At 43.2% G+C, this 16,102-nt stretch overlaps 1 protein-coding gene across 1 annotated transcript in view; it reads right to left on the bottom strand.

Annotated features, from left to right (window-relative positions):
* Positions 1–4,651: 4,651 nt before the first annotated feature.
* LOC110531260 (ski oncogene) overlaps positions 4,652–16,102 on the bottom strand; it is a 100,742-nt gene continuing 89,291 nt past the window's right edge. The window contains exons 4-6 of the mRNA XM_036988862.2: positions 15,897–16,102; positions 13,014–13,244; positions 4,652–10,231 (exon numbers count right to left, since the gene is read on the bottom strand). The exon at positions 15,897–16,102 is cut by the window's right edge and continues 150 nt beyond it. Coding sequence (XP_036844757.1) covers positions 10,052–10,231; positions 13,014–13,244; positions 15,897–16,102 — 617 coding nt within the window. The 3' untranslated portion in view covers positions 4,652–10,051. The remainder of the gene's footprint in view (positions 10,232–13,013; positions 13,245–15,896) is intronic.

The raw sequence follows: 16,102 nt of genomic DNA, 5'->3' as shown, positions 1-16,102 counted from the left end.
GATCCACCTGTCACTCCAAAACCCTCATAGAAGTTGACAATTTAGAGCTCTATTTAATCTGTAAAACTGAAGCGTTACAGATTCCGTGAGAGAAATGTAAAGGGGATTTCCAAGTAAGCCGACATAAGCAGCGTTTACCGTGAAGGCAGTCTCGGTAAACATTACCTTTTAAATTTAAATCACGCTGTAAAGCTGAACTTCCATGGTGCTGATTGAATAGAACCCTTAGAGAAGGACAGACACAACCATCGAACTGCAGCCAGAGCAAAGCATCACTCCTGCACAACTGGACCAACAACACCAGGGAAAGCACATCTGTCCCACATGCCTCGGAGTCTGTGCTTCAAAACTCAGACCCCTGAGCTATTCAATATGCCAAAGTGGCGTGCACGAGTTGTCATCGTGGAAACTGACAGACTGCCAGAGAGAGGAAGAGACTCTCAACTCAAAGCTAGAAATAAAAGCCTGCCCCGTGACATGAAACCACATCTTACACACCAGAGTACAACACCTTACTACTGCAAACACTGTTTAAGTCAAAAGCCCGACATGCAGAGACACAGCAGTATAGCAAGGGTACGATAAAGCTTGCAGTGAAGCCACATGGACACGTCTGGTACGCAAGGGTGTGTGTGTACATGCAATGAATGTTTACATCAAATTGTACAATGTCCTACTACAGGGATGGTCAACTTTGATGGGAGTGGGGGCCACACAAAAAATCGGAACTGGTCATGAGCGGCCAAAGTGGCTCGCGGGTTTATGTACCCACATCAATAACCACACATTCAGTCAGAGCCGGCCCTAAGCAACAACATGGGTTGTTCCTTTAGGGACTCTATTCATCCTTATCGCGGAAATGTAGTGTTACAGTGTGTCCTTTGGGTGGTGTTACAGTGTGTCCTTTGGGTGGTGTTATAGTGTGTCCTTTGGGTGGTGTTACAGTGTGTCCTTTGGGTGGTGTTATAGTGTGTCCTTTGGGTGGTGTTACAGTGTGTCCTTTGGGTGGTGTTACAGTGTGTCCTTTGGGTGGTGTTACAGTGTGTCCTTTGGGTGGTGTTACAGTGTGTCCTTTGGGTGGTGTTACATTGTGTCCTTTGGGTGGTGTTACAGTGTGTCCTTTGGGTGGTGTTATAGTGTGTCCTTTGGGTGGTGTTACAGTGTGTCCTTTGGGTGGTGTTACAGTGTGTCCTTTGGGTGGTGTTACATTGTGTCCTTTGGGTGGTGTTACAGTGTGTCCTTTGGGTGGTGTTACAGTGTGTCCTTTGGGTGGTGTTACAGTGTGTCCTTTGGGTGGTGTTACAGTGTGTCCTTTGGGTGGTGTTATAGTGTGTCCTTTGGGTGGTGTTATAGTGTGTCCTTTGGGTGGTGTTACAGTGTGTCCTTTGGGTGGTGTTATAGTGTGTCCTTTGGGTGGTGTTACAGTGTGTCCTTTGGGTGGTGTTACAGTGTGTCCTTTGGGTGGTGTTACAGTGTGTCCTTTGGGTGGTGTTACAGTGTGTCCTTTGGGTGGTGTTATAGTGTGTCCTTTGGGTGGTGTTACAGTGTGTCCTTTGGGTGGTGTTACAGTGTGTCCTTTGGGTGGTGTTACAGTGTGTCCTTTGGGTGGTGTTATAGTGTGTCCTTTGGGTGGTGTTACAGTGTGTCCTTTGGGTGGTGTTATAGTGTGTCCTTTGGGTGGTGTTACAGTGTGTCCTTTGGGTGGTGTTACAGTGTGTCCTTTGGGTGGTGTTACAGTGTGTCCTTTGGGTGGTGTTACAGTGTGTCCTTTGGGTGGTGTTACAGTGTGTCCTTTGGGTGGTGTTACAGTGTGTCCTTTGGGTGGTGTTACAGTGTGTCCTTTGGGTGGTGTTATAGTGTGTCCTTTGGGTGGTGTTACAGTGTGTCCTTTGGGTGGTGTTACAGTGTGTCCTTTGGGTGGTGTTATAGTGTGTCCTTTGGGTGGTGTTACAGTGTGTCCTTTGGGTGGTGTTATAGTGTGTCCTTTGGGTGGTGTTACATTGTGTCCTTTGGGTGGTGTTACATTGTGTCCTTTGGGTGGTGTTACAGTGTGTCCTTTGGGTGGTGTTACAGTGTGTCCTTTGGGTGGTGTTACAGTGTGTCCTTTGGGTGGTGTTACAGTGTGTCCTTTGGGTGGTGTTACAGTGTGTCCTTTGGGTGGTGTTACAGTGTGTCCTTTGGGTGGTGTTACAGTGTGTCCTTTGGGTGGTGTTACAGTGTGTCCTTTGGGTGGTGTTACATTGTGTCCTTTGGGTGGTGTTATAGTGTGTCCTTTGGGTGGTGTTATAGTGTGTCCTTTGGGTGGTGTTACAGTGTGTCCTTTGGGTGGTGTTATAGTGTGTCCTTTGGGTGGTGTTACAGTGTGTCCTTTGGGTGGTGTTATAGTGTGTCCTTTGGGTGGTGTTACAGTGTGTCCTTTGGGTGGTGTTACAGTGTGTCCTTTGGGTGGTGTTACAGTGTGTCCTTTGGGTGGTGTTATAGTGTGTCCTTTGGGTGGTGTTACAGTGCGTCCTTTGGGTGGTGTTATAGTGTGTCCTTTGGGTGGTGTTACAGTGTGTCCTTTGGGTGGTGTTATAGTGTGTCCTTTGGGTGGTGTTACAGTGTGTCCTTTGGGTGGTGTTATAGTGTGTCCTTTGGGTGGTGTTACAGTGTGTCCTTTGGGTGGTGTTACAGTGTGTCCTTTGGGTGGTGTTACAGTGTGTCCTTTGGGTGGTGTTACAGTGTGTCCTTTGGGTGGTGTTATAGTGTGTCCTTTGGGTGGTGTTACAGTGTGTCCTTTGGGTGGTGTTACAGTGTGTCCTTTGGGTGGTGTTACATTGTGTCCTTTGGGTGGTGTTACAGTGTGTCCTTTGGGTGGTGTTACAGTGTGTCCTTTGGGTGGTGTTACAGTGTGTCCTTTGGGTGGTGTTACAGTGTGTCCTTTGGGTGGTGTTATAGTGTGTCCTTTGGGTGGTGTTACAGTGTGTCCTTTGGGTGGTGTTATAGTGTGTCCTTTGGGTGGTGTTACAGTGTGTCCTTTGGGTGGTGTTACAGTGTGTCCTTTGGGTGGTGTTACAGTGTGTCCTTTGGGTGGTGTTACAGTGTGTCCTTTGGGTGGTGTTACAGTGTGTCCTTTGGGTGGTGTTACAGTGTGTCCTTTGGGTGGTGTTACAGTGTGTCCTTTGGGTGGTGTTATAGTGTGTCCTTTGGGTGGTGTTACAGTGTGTCCTTTGGGTGGTGTTACAGTGTGTCCTTTGGGTGGTGTTATAGTGTGTCCTTTGGGTGGTGTTACAGTGTGTCCTTTGGGTGGTGTTATAGTGTGTCCTTTGGGTGGTGTTACATTGTGTCCTTTGGGTGGTGTTACATTGTGTCCTTTGGGTGGTGTTACAGTGTGTCCTTTGGGTGGTGTTACAGTGTGTCCTTTGGGTGGTGTTACAGTGTGTCCTTTGGGTGGTGTTACAGTGTGTCCTTTGGGTGGTGTTACAGTGTGTCCTTTGGGTGGTGTTACAGTGTGTCCTTTGGGTGGTGTTACAGTGTGTCCTTTGGGTGGTGTTACAGTGTGTCCTTTGGGTGGTGTTACATTGTGTCCTTTGGGTGGTGTTACAGTGTGTCCTTTGGGTGGTGTTACAGTGTGTCCTTTGGGTGGTGTTATAGTGTGTCCTTTGGGTGGTGTTACAGTGTGTCCTTTGGGTGGTGTTATAGTGTGTCCTTTGGGTGGTGTTACAGTGTGTCCTTTGGGTGGTGTTATAGTGTGTCCTTTGGGTGGTGTTACAGTGTGTCCTTTGGGTGGTGTTACAGTGTGTCCTTTGGGTGGTGTTACAGTGTGTCCTTTGGGTGGTGTTATAGTGTGTCCTTTGGGTGGTGTTACAGTGCGTCCTTTGGGTGGTGGACCATTGTTGATATACACGGGAAACTGTTGAGCATGTAACACTCAGCAGCGTTGCAGTTCTTGACACAAACCGGGGCGCCTGGCACCTACTACCATACCCCGTTCAAAGGCACTTAAATCTTTTGTCTTGCCCATTCACCCTCTGAAAGGCACACATACACGTCTCAAGGCTTAAAAATATTTCTTTAACCTGTCTCCTCCCCTTCATCTACACGGATTGAAGTGGATTTAACAAGTGACATCAATAAGGGACCATAGCTTTCACCTGGATTCACCTTGTCAATCTATGCCACTTGTAGTATGAACACTTGAATAATAAAAACGGTCAAATGTTTCCTTAGAAAAGTAGAATTTTGATTGGGTGAAGCTAGATACATTATAACGGTGATTCTGCCACACCAGGACTGTGACTGAATGGTGTTAACTCTCTGTCTGATTCCTTAAGAGCAAATGTCATCCTCTATCTTTGAATTTGATGCATTTAATGTTCAATTCATGAGCTATTCAGTAAGACACAATGACTCAATGCCTTTGTAACTCTGCTAGTATCACTGATTACCGGTCGTGAAGTGAATTGAGTAATACTCCCTATACTTTCGAAGCGTTTTTTTTTTTTTTTTTTGCGAAAGGTGGGTTAACGCTTGTACAAAAATATTATTCAAAGTCATTGCATTGTGTAGAAACTGTGACGCCCGAGGCCAAGGGTTTGAATTTCATGTCAGCCAAACTGATGGTCACAAGCAAGAAACATAACAGCTGTTGATAAGAAAGAAATGTGGGTCATTTAATCTGGACAAACAACTTTATTTCTGCTAATGCATCTATACACTGTACATTCAGTCACTGTGGTATATAAGCATAGCTATTTCCAAACATAATCTCATAAAGTCCTTTACTTTACAATATAGTCCGTGTTGTGAGAGGGTGTCGATGAATGGGGGGGGGGGGGGGGGCAAGGGAGAGGAAGGAGTAGATAAATAAGCCAAGCGTTTTTCTCATACTATATATGCGTCATTAATAAACGAGAAAGCATACATTTACCTCTTACATAAAAATATTTCTAGAATTGTAAAGTTGATATAGTATTAGCAGCAGCGTAGGGCTAAAATATACATGAGGATGGGGGAAAAAACCTGCGAGGTGGCGATAGTTCTTGTGTGACCCATTTCTACCATTACTTGATGAAACATTGAATTTGGCCTTACTGCTATTAACCCATAGAAACACATTGAAGAACACATTCATACAGTGCATTCAGAAAGTATTCACACCCCTTGACTTTTTCCACATTTTGTTGTGACAGCCTGAATTTAAAATTGATTACATTTAGAGTGTTTTTGTCACACAACACCCCATAATGTCAAAGCGGAATGATGTTTTCCGAAATTTTAACAAATTAGAAACGAAAAGATGAAATGTCTTGAGTCAATAACTATTCAACCCCTTTGTCATGGCAAGCCTAAATGTGTTCAGGAGTAAAACTGTGCTTAACAAGTCACATAATAAGTTGTATGGACTCACTCTGTGTGCATTAATAGTGTTAAACATGATTTTTGAATGACTACCCTATCTCTGTACCCCACACATACGTGTAAGGTCCCTCAGTTGAGCAGTCAATTTCAAACACAGATTCAACCACAAAGACCAGGGAGGTTTTTCAATGCCTCACAAAGGGTACCTATTGGTAGATGGGTAAAAAAACCAGACATTGAATATCCCAGACATTGAATATCCCTTTGAGCATATTAATTACACTTTGGATGGTGTATCAATACACCCAGTCACTACAAAGAGGCGTCCTTCCTAACTCAGATGACGGAGAGGAAAGAAACCACTCTAGGATTACACCATGAGGCCAATGGTGACTTTTTAAAAAGTACAGAGTTTAATGGCTGTGAAAGGAGAAAACTGAGGATGGATCAACAATATTGTAGTTCTCCACAATACTAACCTAATTGACAGAGTGAAATAACTTTTTGTCCTGAATACGACATTATTACTGAGTACAATTCTCCATATTTTCAAGCATAGTGTGGCTGCATCATGTTATGGGTATGCTTATAATCGTTAAGGACAAGGGAGTTTTTCAGGATAAAAAAAGAAACAGAATGGTTCTAAGCACAAGCAAAATCCTAAAGGAAAACCTGGTTCAGTCTGCTTTCCACCAGGCACTGGGAGATGTATTCACCTTTCAGCAGGACAATGACCTAAAACACAAGGCCAAATCTACACTGGAGTTGCAAACTAAGAAAACACTGAATGTTCCTACATGGCCGAGTCAGTTTTGACTTAAATCTACTTGAAAATCTATGGCAAGACCTGTCTAGCAATGATCAACACCCCATTTGACCGAGCTTGAAGGTGTTGAAAGCTTAGAAACGTACCCAGAACGACTCACAGCTGGAATTGCTGCCAAAGGTACTTCTACAAAGTATTGACTCAGGGATGAGAATACTTATGTAAATTAAGATATTTCTGTATTTCATTTTCAATAAATTAGCAGAATTGTCTAAAACATGTTTTCACTTTGTCATTATGGGGTTTTGTGAGTAGATGGGTGAGACAAAAAATATATTTAAAACATGTTTTATTCAGGCTGGAACACAACAAAATGTGGAATAATTATGAACACTTTCTGAAGGCACTGTACACTATCTGATATTGAATATATTGTAAAAAATATATGAACTGGTGAAAAAAGTATTTCAATATAAAGACCTTACAGTAAAATAAAAATAGAAATAATTGGATAAACAACATGTTTATGTAGAGAATATTCTCTAATGCACTGCAATAACTGTTTTTGAAACATGTTCTTGGTTAAAACACAAACCAAAACAAAACAAGACAGCTGTGAGAAAAGATTTGTTTTGGATAAAAAGGAAACACCATGTACATATATAATACAATATTGTAAAAATGAAAGATTATTTACACTTGTAAATTCTTATTTTTAAATCTTCACACTGGCTAGTTTTATATGTTCTACTGTTATTGCTTCTTCTTTGTCCTCCATTTAGCAAAATGGTTCTTATTTAAAAAATAATAAATCATTTATCCGTTTTTTTCTTTTACTTGGGAGCAAAGAGCCAATGTCGTCATTTTCTCCCTTTTTTTGTAGAAAACCATGAAAAGGAAACTACAAATATCAATTCACTGAGTGTAAAAACAACTATAAAATGAACCAATTTTAGGTCTGCAAAAGTCACAGACTCAGTGTCAGTCTCTAAATAACATTGGCCTTTCTAATGTTTGTTAAGACATGGGGCTTGGACATAATGCCCTCTTCACTAGTTAGAGATGTCCACCTTTGGATAGACAGACCAAATCACATAAAAATGGTAGGTCATCTTTTTCTACAACCTAGAGTGAACCTCATAATACCGCATAGCTATGGTATCTGTCGATACCTAGAATTATTTTTGACATGCATATCTCTAAAATAACATTGCTGAATGAATTAAAGGTATCATTCAAAATGCCTTATTAGATCTTTTTTTTTTTTTTTTACAATTATAAGTCGTAAAATTGTTTCTGCTCAAAAAGAAGAAGAGTAAATGTAATTACCGCCTTAAACTGCATTGGGTTAGAAATACTGGGGAAAAAAGCTGCATCTTGTAGCTTGAGCAATGTAGTCAAGTCAGGCCTATCCAGAGGGATAGTGCAGAGAGAAGAGAGAATGAAAATGTCCCCTCCGTCGACAGTGTCTGCACTGTGTGACGGGCGTGACATCTGCACTGTGACGGTAATGACATCCCATGGTGGAGTTGACTCTTGAGCACGTTCCTACTGAGGCCAAATACAAACAGTTACTTCATCGCCAGTGTTCCTGATCTGGAAAACCCTCTGCCCACTTTCAGGCACTTGAGGTTGTCCAGCATTGTGTTTGAACTTCAGGTTGTGTTTTTTGCGTGTAAAGTTATTTTTCTTGAACTATGTAATGAACATGGTTAGATTCCTCTAGAAAAGACAGGCTTGCTGTACAACACAATACAATCCTTACATGTACAGTATCAATGCCCAATAATGACTATATGTATGGTAAACCTTCTCAAATGTCATGCATATGAATGAAAATATATGAGTTTTCTATTGGAAAAAAAGGAACATAAGAAACAAGCCATAAAAATATCCCACATTTAAAACAACAACAACAACAACAACAACAACAACAACAACCAAAGGAAAAAAGCATAAACACAATGTACATTGTAATTTGCATTGTTCCCATTCTGAACTGGAGCATTATAAAAATGTATTTTTTATTAATCATCTATATCATTAATCCTCTTTATGTTTTTTTTTCTGGTAAATATATGAGCAATGTGTCTTCAGACTGTCATAATCACTGCCTTCCCATGAATGGTCTAAAAGCACTGTGTTTCACACCTTGGAACGTGGATGAATCGTTGTCGTATTAATAAATACCAACATTTTAGGAGAGTTGGGCGCCCATGCCATTTTCTCTTTTGCAACCCTACATCCCACTGTCTTTAATTGTTAATTGACAACAAAAATGGTATGATTAGTGCCCAAAAATATTGGAACGACATTTTTCCAACAGCCCAAACTGTATCAGCAAGCGTGTAGACCCCTTTTCTCTCTTTGTATTTACAATCTTTTGTCTTAAACACATGATTACATTGCATTTAAATGAGTTGCATATAATAACAAAATGCTCACTTGGATTTGTATTGTTGTTGTCATGGATATATCCTCTCCAATGTAAGATTGAAGACAATAATGGGAGTATAAGGCATTATAACAGTATTTTGTAATGACAAAGTGCGATTCATTATTGTAAAAAAACAAAACACACACATATATATATATATATATATATATATATATATATATTTACATACCATCATTTAATTAAAACATAAAATGTTGTGGTTCTGGCTAAAGGCGCCACTTCCAGCCCTAAAATCATAGTATTCAAAAATTGTATTTTCGATCTTCATTTGAGCAAGTCATGCCAACTCTCGCTAAACAAATGGAAAGCAGTAAGCCGGGTTCAGCTAGTTTTAACCAACAGTCCCAGAGGGAAACCCAGCAGAAGTCCTGTGTACAAATCTGGGCTTCAGATTGCACCCAGATACAAAATAATCACAAAGTTTATCTTTATAAGATAAGACTTTTGGGTTTTAACCCAAATGCTCACAAACACATAATGAAGACAAGTGTGTGTGCTGTTTCGGTGTGCTTGTGTGAACATCTCTTGTTGTTAATATCTAAATGAAATGCTCACTCTAAGAGGTGTGCCAGAACACACAGATACAGCACCTGTGTCAAAGAGAGAAAACATCTAGTCCAATGCAATCCTCTGACCCCTTCCATAGTAAACTTCATGATGTATTAATGGTATAGTAGACAAGCGTTATACTTTTCCTCAATGGATCAAAATGGCCTCCTCTACACACCGACTAACCAAGATGACACTGGTGGTAGTTTGTCTTGCTTGCTGTCTGTTAATATTTTTTGTAAATCCATTTTTTTTTGTCTCCAAGCTCTTATAGCACACAAAGAAGCAAAGAAAATGTTTTCGTACTTTTTTTTTTTTTTTTTTACATATCGTTATGCAGTCTCTTAAATAGCTTATAAGGTCATGAAATTCTCCAACTTCTTCACAGGAAACGAAGCAGAAGCCCTGCTGGGGCACGCCTGAGGAGTCCAGTCCTACTTCCTGGCTCCTCTGCCATTTTGACAGCCCTCCATTTTGTCTCTAAACAGGCCAGTTGTAAAATTATTGTATTTTATCTTTTTTTTTATCATAGAAAAGTTTTTATCCAAAATGTTCACCAGTTTCTGTCTCAGAAAATACAGGCTCAACAAAATGTTGTGCTAAATATATATATATATATTTTTTTCTTCCGATCCAATTTTCAGTTTGTGGAGGAGAGGTGCGTTTCAGTGCTTGTCCTAGTAACAACTTGGTATATGTACAAATACCAACAACTAGTAACAACTTGGTATAAGTGTACAAATACCAAGTTTGATTTCCTTTGTTTCTCTCTCCAAGGATGCATCCAAGCACTCATACAATTTGTGTGAGGATGGATACACGCACACATTGAGGATTGATATTTCTACTTTTCTCTATTCTGTCTCGGTGGTCTCAGGCGTAGTTTTATTTTGGGTGCTGATAGTGGGGGATTGGCGCGGGGTTGTTCAAGGGAAGGGTTAGTTGTTGACGGGGTTGTCCACGGTAGGCGTGTTCTGCTCCTTGGGCCACAGCTGCCGCTGCAGCTCCTTGACCACTCTCTCCAGGTGTTCCCTGGCTTCCCGCTCCTGCAGTAGGTCTGCTCGGAGCTGCTCGCGATCCGCCTCAGCATGCTGGAGCTTCATCTGCAGGTCCTCGATCTGGAACCAAACAAAAAGCACCATTAAGGGTTGAGCTGAGGACCCAGGCTATATGACTGGTGTGTCTACTTTCAGGGAAGGGTTGAGCTGAGGACCCGGGCTATATGACTGGTGTGTCTACTTTCAGGGAAGGGTTGAGCTGAGGACCCGGGCTATATGACTGGTGTGTCTACTTTCAGGGAAGGGTTGAGCTGAGGACCCAGGCTATATGACTGGTGTGTCTACTTTCAGGGAAGGGTTGAGCTGAGGACCCAGGCTATATGACTGGTGTGTCTACTTTCAGGGAAGGGTTGAGCCGAGGACCCAGGCTATATGACTGGTGTGTCTACTTTCAGGGAAGGGTTGAGCTGAGGACCCGGGCTATATGACTGGTGTGTCTACTTTCAGGGAAGGGTTGAGCTGAGGACCCGGGCTATATGACTGGTGTGTCTACTTTCAGGGAAGGGTTGAGCTGAGGACCCAGGCTATATGACTGGTGTGTCTACTTTCAGGGAAGGGTTGAGCTGAGGACCCAGGCTATATGACTGGTGTGTCTACTTTCAGGGAAGGGTTGAGCTGAGGACCCAGGCTATATGACTGGTGTGTCTACTTTCAGGGAAGGGTTGAGCTGAGGACCCAGGCTATATGACTGGTGTGTCTACTTTCAGGGAAGGGTTGAGCTGAGGACCCAGGCTATATGACTGGTGTGTCTACTTTCAGGGAATGGTTGAGCCGAGGACCCAGGCTATATGACTGGTGTGTCTACTTTCAGGGAACGGTTGAGCTGAGGACCCAGGCTATATGACTGGTGTGTCTACTTTCAGGGAAGGGTTTAGCTGAGGACCCAGGCTATATGACTGGTGTGTCTACTTTCAGGGAAGGGTTGAGCTGAGGACCCAGGCTATATGACTGGTGTGTCTACTTTCAGGGAAGGGTTGAGCTGAGGACCCAGGCTATGTGACTGGTGTGTCTACTTTCAGGGAAGGGTTTAGCTGAGGACCCAGGCTATATGACTGGTGTGTCTACTTTCAGGGAACGGTTGAGCTGAGGACCCAGGCTATATGACTGGTGTGTCTACTTTCAGGGAAGGGTTTAGCTGAGGACCCAGGCTATATGACTGGTGTGTCTACTTTCAGGGAAGGGTTGAGCTGAGGACCCAGGCTATATGACTGGTGTGTCTACTTTCAGGGAAGGGTTGAGCCGAGGACCCAGGCTATATGACTGGTGTGTCTACTTTCAGGGAAGGGTTGAGCTGAGGACCCAGGCTATATGACTGGTGTGTCTACTTTCAGGGAAGGGTTGAGCTGAGGACCCAGGCTATATGACTGGTGTGTCTACTTTCAGGGAAGGGTTGAGCTGAGGACCCAGGCTAAATTACTGGTGTGTCTACTTTCAGGGAAGGGTTGAGCTGAAGACCCAGGCTATATGACTGGTGTGTCTACTTTCAGGGAAGGGTTGAGCTGAGGACCCAGGCTATATCACTGGTGTGTCTACGTTCAGGGAAGGGTTGAGCTGAGGACCCAGGCTATATTACTGGTGTGTCTACTTTCAGGGAAGGGTTGAGCTGAGGACCCAGGCTATATGACTGGTGCGTCTACTTTCAGGGAAGGGTTGAGCTTAGGACCCAGGCTATATTACTGGTGTGTCTACGTTCAGGGACGGGTTGAGCTGAGGACACAGGCTATATGACTGGTGTGTCTACTTTCAGGGAAGGGTTGAGCTGAGGACCCAGGCTATATGACTGGTGTGTCTACTTTCAGGGAAGGGTTGAGCCGAGGACCCAGGCTATATGACTGGAGTGTCTACTTTCAGGGAAGGGTTGAGCTGAGGACCCAGGCTATATGACTGGTGTGTCTACTTTCAGCATTTTCTGTTGTTTCTCGTTAACTACCTAATATCATGCTTTGAACTCTTAAAACACACACACACACACACACACACACACACACACACACACACACACACACACACACACACACGCACACAAACACACACACACACAGCCAATGGCCACATCCTTCCCTCTGCACGTGCAAACCTCTAAGTCTCTCCACATCCTTCCCAGAAACACATTAAGACAAGCCCTAGCCCTAACCCAGACACACAACAGTGAACATTGGGACGAGCCCTGACATAGACCTAACTTAGCTGTCTCCCCAAAGCCTGCAAACGCTATAAAAACAATAAACATTTTAAACATTCACTCAAATAAAGGCTTTTATGACAGGGCTTTATGACAGGGCTTTATGACAGGGCTTTATGGCAGGTTGTTATGACAGGGCTTTATGGCAGGTTGTTATGACAGGGCTTTATGACAGGGCTTTATGGCAGGTTGTTATGACAGGGCTTTATGACAGGGCTTTATGGCAGGTTGTTATGACAGGGCTTTATGACAGGGCTTTATAGCAGGTTGTTATGGCAGGGCTTTATGGCAGGGCTTTATGACAGGGCTTTATGACAGGGCTGGAAAGGGAATTGTTCTTTTTAGAGAAACTACAGACGGGAATCGAGTGTACCTCCCCTTTGTTTTGTCTAATCTACATTTCCCATGATGCTTAACAGGAACTAGACATCTCTTCCTGTTTCCTCCTTGGGTTACACCCATTTATTTTTGACGGGGGATTTTTTTTTTTTCTCTTTCCCCATTGACCATGAGAAGACTTAGCCTTGGTGTTAGACAAAAATGATGCAATTACTGAGGGCTAGCTTCCGTTCCGAGTGTTTATGTAATCGGACTCAGACTACAGACACTGCTGTGTCTGGGTTTGAGTTGCCCGTGTGTGCGTGTTGTGTGTGGCCTCACCTGTGTGGAGTACTTGGCGCGCAGGCGACCTGCCTCGCAGCCCTTGTCACACACTCTGAGCTGCCGGGCATGCTCCAGCTCCCTCTTCAGATGCACGCGCGACTCGTTTGCCTCCTTTATCTTTTTCTCGCTCTCGGCACGAAGGCGCTCAATCTCCTTCCTCAGGTTCCGCTTGGCCTCCGTGGCCTCCCTGAGCTTCTCTTTCTTAGCCAATCGCAGGAACTCCAACTCCTAGGGAACAGTTCACACATGAGCTAAATAGAGGTTGCATTACCGAGTTGGCGTCAACTCATTAGCATTCCCGAGTACAGGTTAGCGTAACCTAATTAGCATAAGCCTACAGAGGAAGAGTTAGCATTAAACCTATTCAAGGACGCTAACATCAAACAACAAGCTAGCTGTTGACATTGAGCCTGGGGAAACCCCGTTGAACTTTGAACCTTCTGAAAGTCATAGCGAACTCCTGGAAAACAGATAAAGAGCTATCGTTAAACAAAAGGTTATGAAACCCAAACACAATGTAAGCATAATGTAAGGTTACGATTGTGGAAGACATTGTTCTGCACAACGTATACAACTGTTTTCTAAGACAATGTTATAAGTTGTACAAATCAAGTCAAGGGCGGCAGGGGTTTCAGTCAAGTGGTTTCGGTCAATGATACATTCATATGAAGATCAAGAAACAGAGCTTCATAAGAAAAACCCTGTTCTATTACACCACAGCACAGTGTTTACTAGAGGTCAAGGGTTAAGGAGATGAGAGGGCGAACAGAAGTGAGGTTTCCTTCCTCTTTGAAACTGAGAGACTAACAGATTTCTGGTGTGTGCGTGTGTGTGTGTGTGTGTGTGTGTGCGTGCGTGTGTGTGGAAACTCACTTGTCATGGGAACCTAACTGCCAGGACAAGCGTATCTGTCCTCAAGCTTTGTTAGCTACCTCGTTAAAGTATGATGAAAAGAACCAAACTACAATCCTCCAGTCTACTTCTTGCTCAATTTACTAAATGTCCTGTCTGGTAAATTAAGTACAACTTTGAACAAGAGTGATTGCTTACTCTCAACTGGCTGCTGTTTTAAACTGGGACGTTTGTTGTGTTAGTGTTACTCATCTCTATCTCCAGACAATGACTTAACGTAAGCCAAGTGGAACGCAGTCATTCAAGAATGTTTCGTCTTGGGAGGATGCACGTTGTGTACCATCGCACACACACACAGTTGTCGCTCGTTTCAAAAAACAATTATTGGTATCTTTCCAAGACCAAAATAAAATGGAAGTCAACCCCGTCTGCTTTCGCAGCAACATCCGTTTGTCGTTTGTTTTTTTGCCAAGTCATGGTGTCAGCTGCCAGGCCTCTGAGTTAGAGCACTTCTGTGTTAGTTGCTTAATGCGTGTACAGTACTTTCCCATTTCTGAACACTTTCCCCTCTGTCTAGCACTTAAGAGTTTGAGGAAATTAAGACACACTGGCATTAGTAAAAACAGGGCTAAAGCCTAGGCATTAGTAAAAACAGGGCTAAAGCCTAGGCATTAGTAAAAACAGGGCTAAAGCCTAGGCATTAGTAAAAAACAGGGGTAAAGCCTAGGCATTAGTAAAAACAGGGCTAAAGCCTAGGCATTAGTAAAAACAGGGCTAAAGCCTAGGCATTAGTAAAAAACAGGGCTAAAGCCTAGGCATTAGTAAAAACAGGGCTAAAGCCTAGGCATTAGTAAAAAAACAGGGCTAAAGCCTAGGCATTAGTAAAAACAGGGCTAAAGCCTAGGCATTAGTAAAAACAGGGCTAAAGCCTAGGCATTAGTAAAAAACAGGGCTAAAGCCTAGGCATTAGTAAAAACAGGGCTAAAGCCGAGGCATTAGTAAAAACAGGGCTAAAGCCTAGCCATTAGTAAAAACAAGGCTAAAGCATAGGCATGAGTAAAAACAGGGCTAAAGCCTAGGCATTAGTAAAAACAAGGCTAAAGCCTAGGCATTAGTAAAAACAGGGCTAAAGCCTAGGCATTAGTAAAAACAGGGCTAAAGCCTAGGCATTAGTAAAAACAGGGCTAAAGCCTAGGCATTAGTAAAAAAACAGGGCTAAAGCCTAGGCATTAGTAAAAACAGGGCTAAAGCCTAGGCATTAGTAAAAACAGGGCTAAAGCCTAGGCATTAGTAAAAACAGGGCTAAAGCCTAGGCATTAGTAAAAACAGGGCTAAAGCCGAGGCATTAGTAAAAACAGGGCTAAAGCCTAGCCATTAGTAAAAACAAGGCTAAAGCATAGGCATGAGTAAAAACAGGGCTAAAGCCTAGGCATTAGTAAAAACAAGGCTAAAGCCTAGGCATTAGTAAAAACAGGGCTAAAGCCTAGGCATTAGTAAAAACAGGGCTAAAGCCTAGGCATTAGTAAAAAACAGGGGTAAAGCCTAGGCATTAGTAAAAACAGGGCTAAAGCCTAGGCATTAGTAAAAACAGGGCTAAAGCCTAGGCATTAGTAAAAACAGGGCTAAAGCCTAGGCATTAGTAAAAACAGGGCTAAAGCCTAGGCATTAGTAAAAACAGGGCTAAAGCCTAGGCATTAGTAAAAAACAGGGCTAAAGCCTAGGCATTAGTAAAAAACAGGGCTAAAGTCTAGGCATTAGTAAAAAACAGGGCTAAAGTCTAGGCATTAGTAAAAAACAGGGCTAAAGCCTAGGCATTAGTAAAAAACAGGGCTAAAGTCTAGGCATTAGTAAAAACAGGGCTAAAGCCTAGGCATTAGTAAAAACAGGGCAAAAGCCTAGGCATTAGCTCTGGGTCCTCGGATCTTAGCCAAGGTGCCCCAGCACACAGGGATAGTTTATCACCCTTTCTTTGCAATGCATGAATGTATATTTTTGATTATATATTTGTGAATTGATGGGTCTCTGTACCTGTTGAAGGCTGCGTTTGGCCTGCAGGGCTGAGCCCAGCTTCTCCTCCTGCTTCACCCTCATCTTGACGATCTCATGCAGAAACTTCTCCTTAGACTCCTTGGAGTCCAGCCCGCTGTCCAGCGCCTGCCTCAGGATCTCCAACTCTGATTCCAGACCCCCCGGCCCGGGGCCCTCAGGGGCCAACACCACCGCCATTGCTGCTG

This window comes from Oncorhynchus mykiss, chromosome 9 (genome assembly GCF_057628025.1).
Source record: "Oncorhynchus mykiss isolate SJ-2025 chromosome 9, ASM5762802v1, whole genome shotgun sequence".
Lineage (NCBI taxonomy): Eukaryota > Metazoa > Chordata > Actinopteri > Salmoniformes > Salmonidae > Oncorhynchus > Oncorhynchus mykiss.
This window is presented reverse-complemented; position numbering and strand designations above follow the sequence as displayed.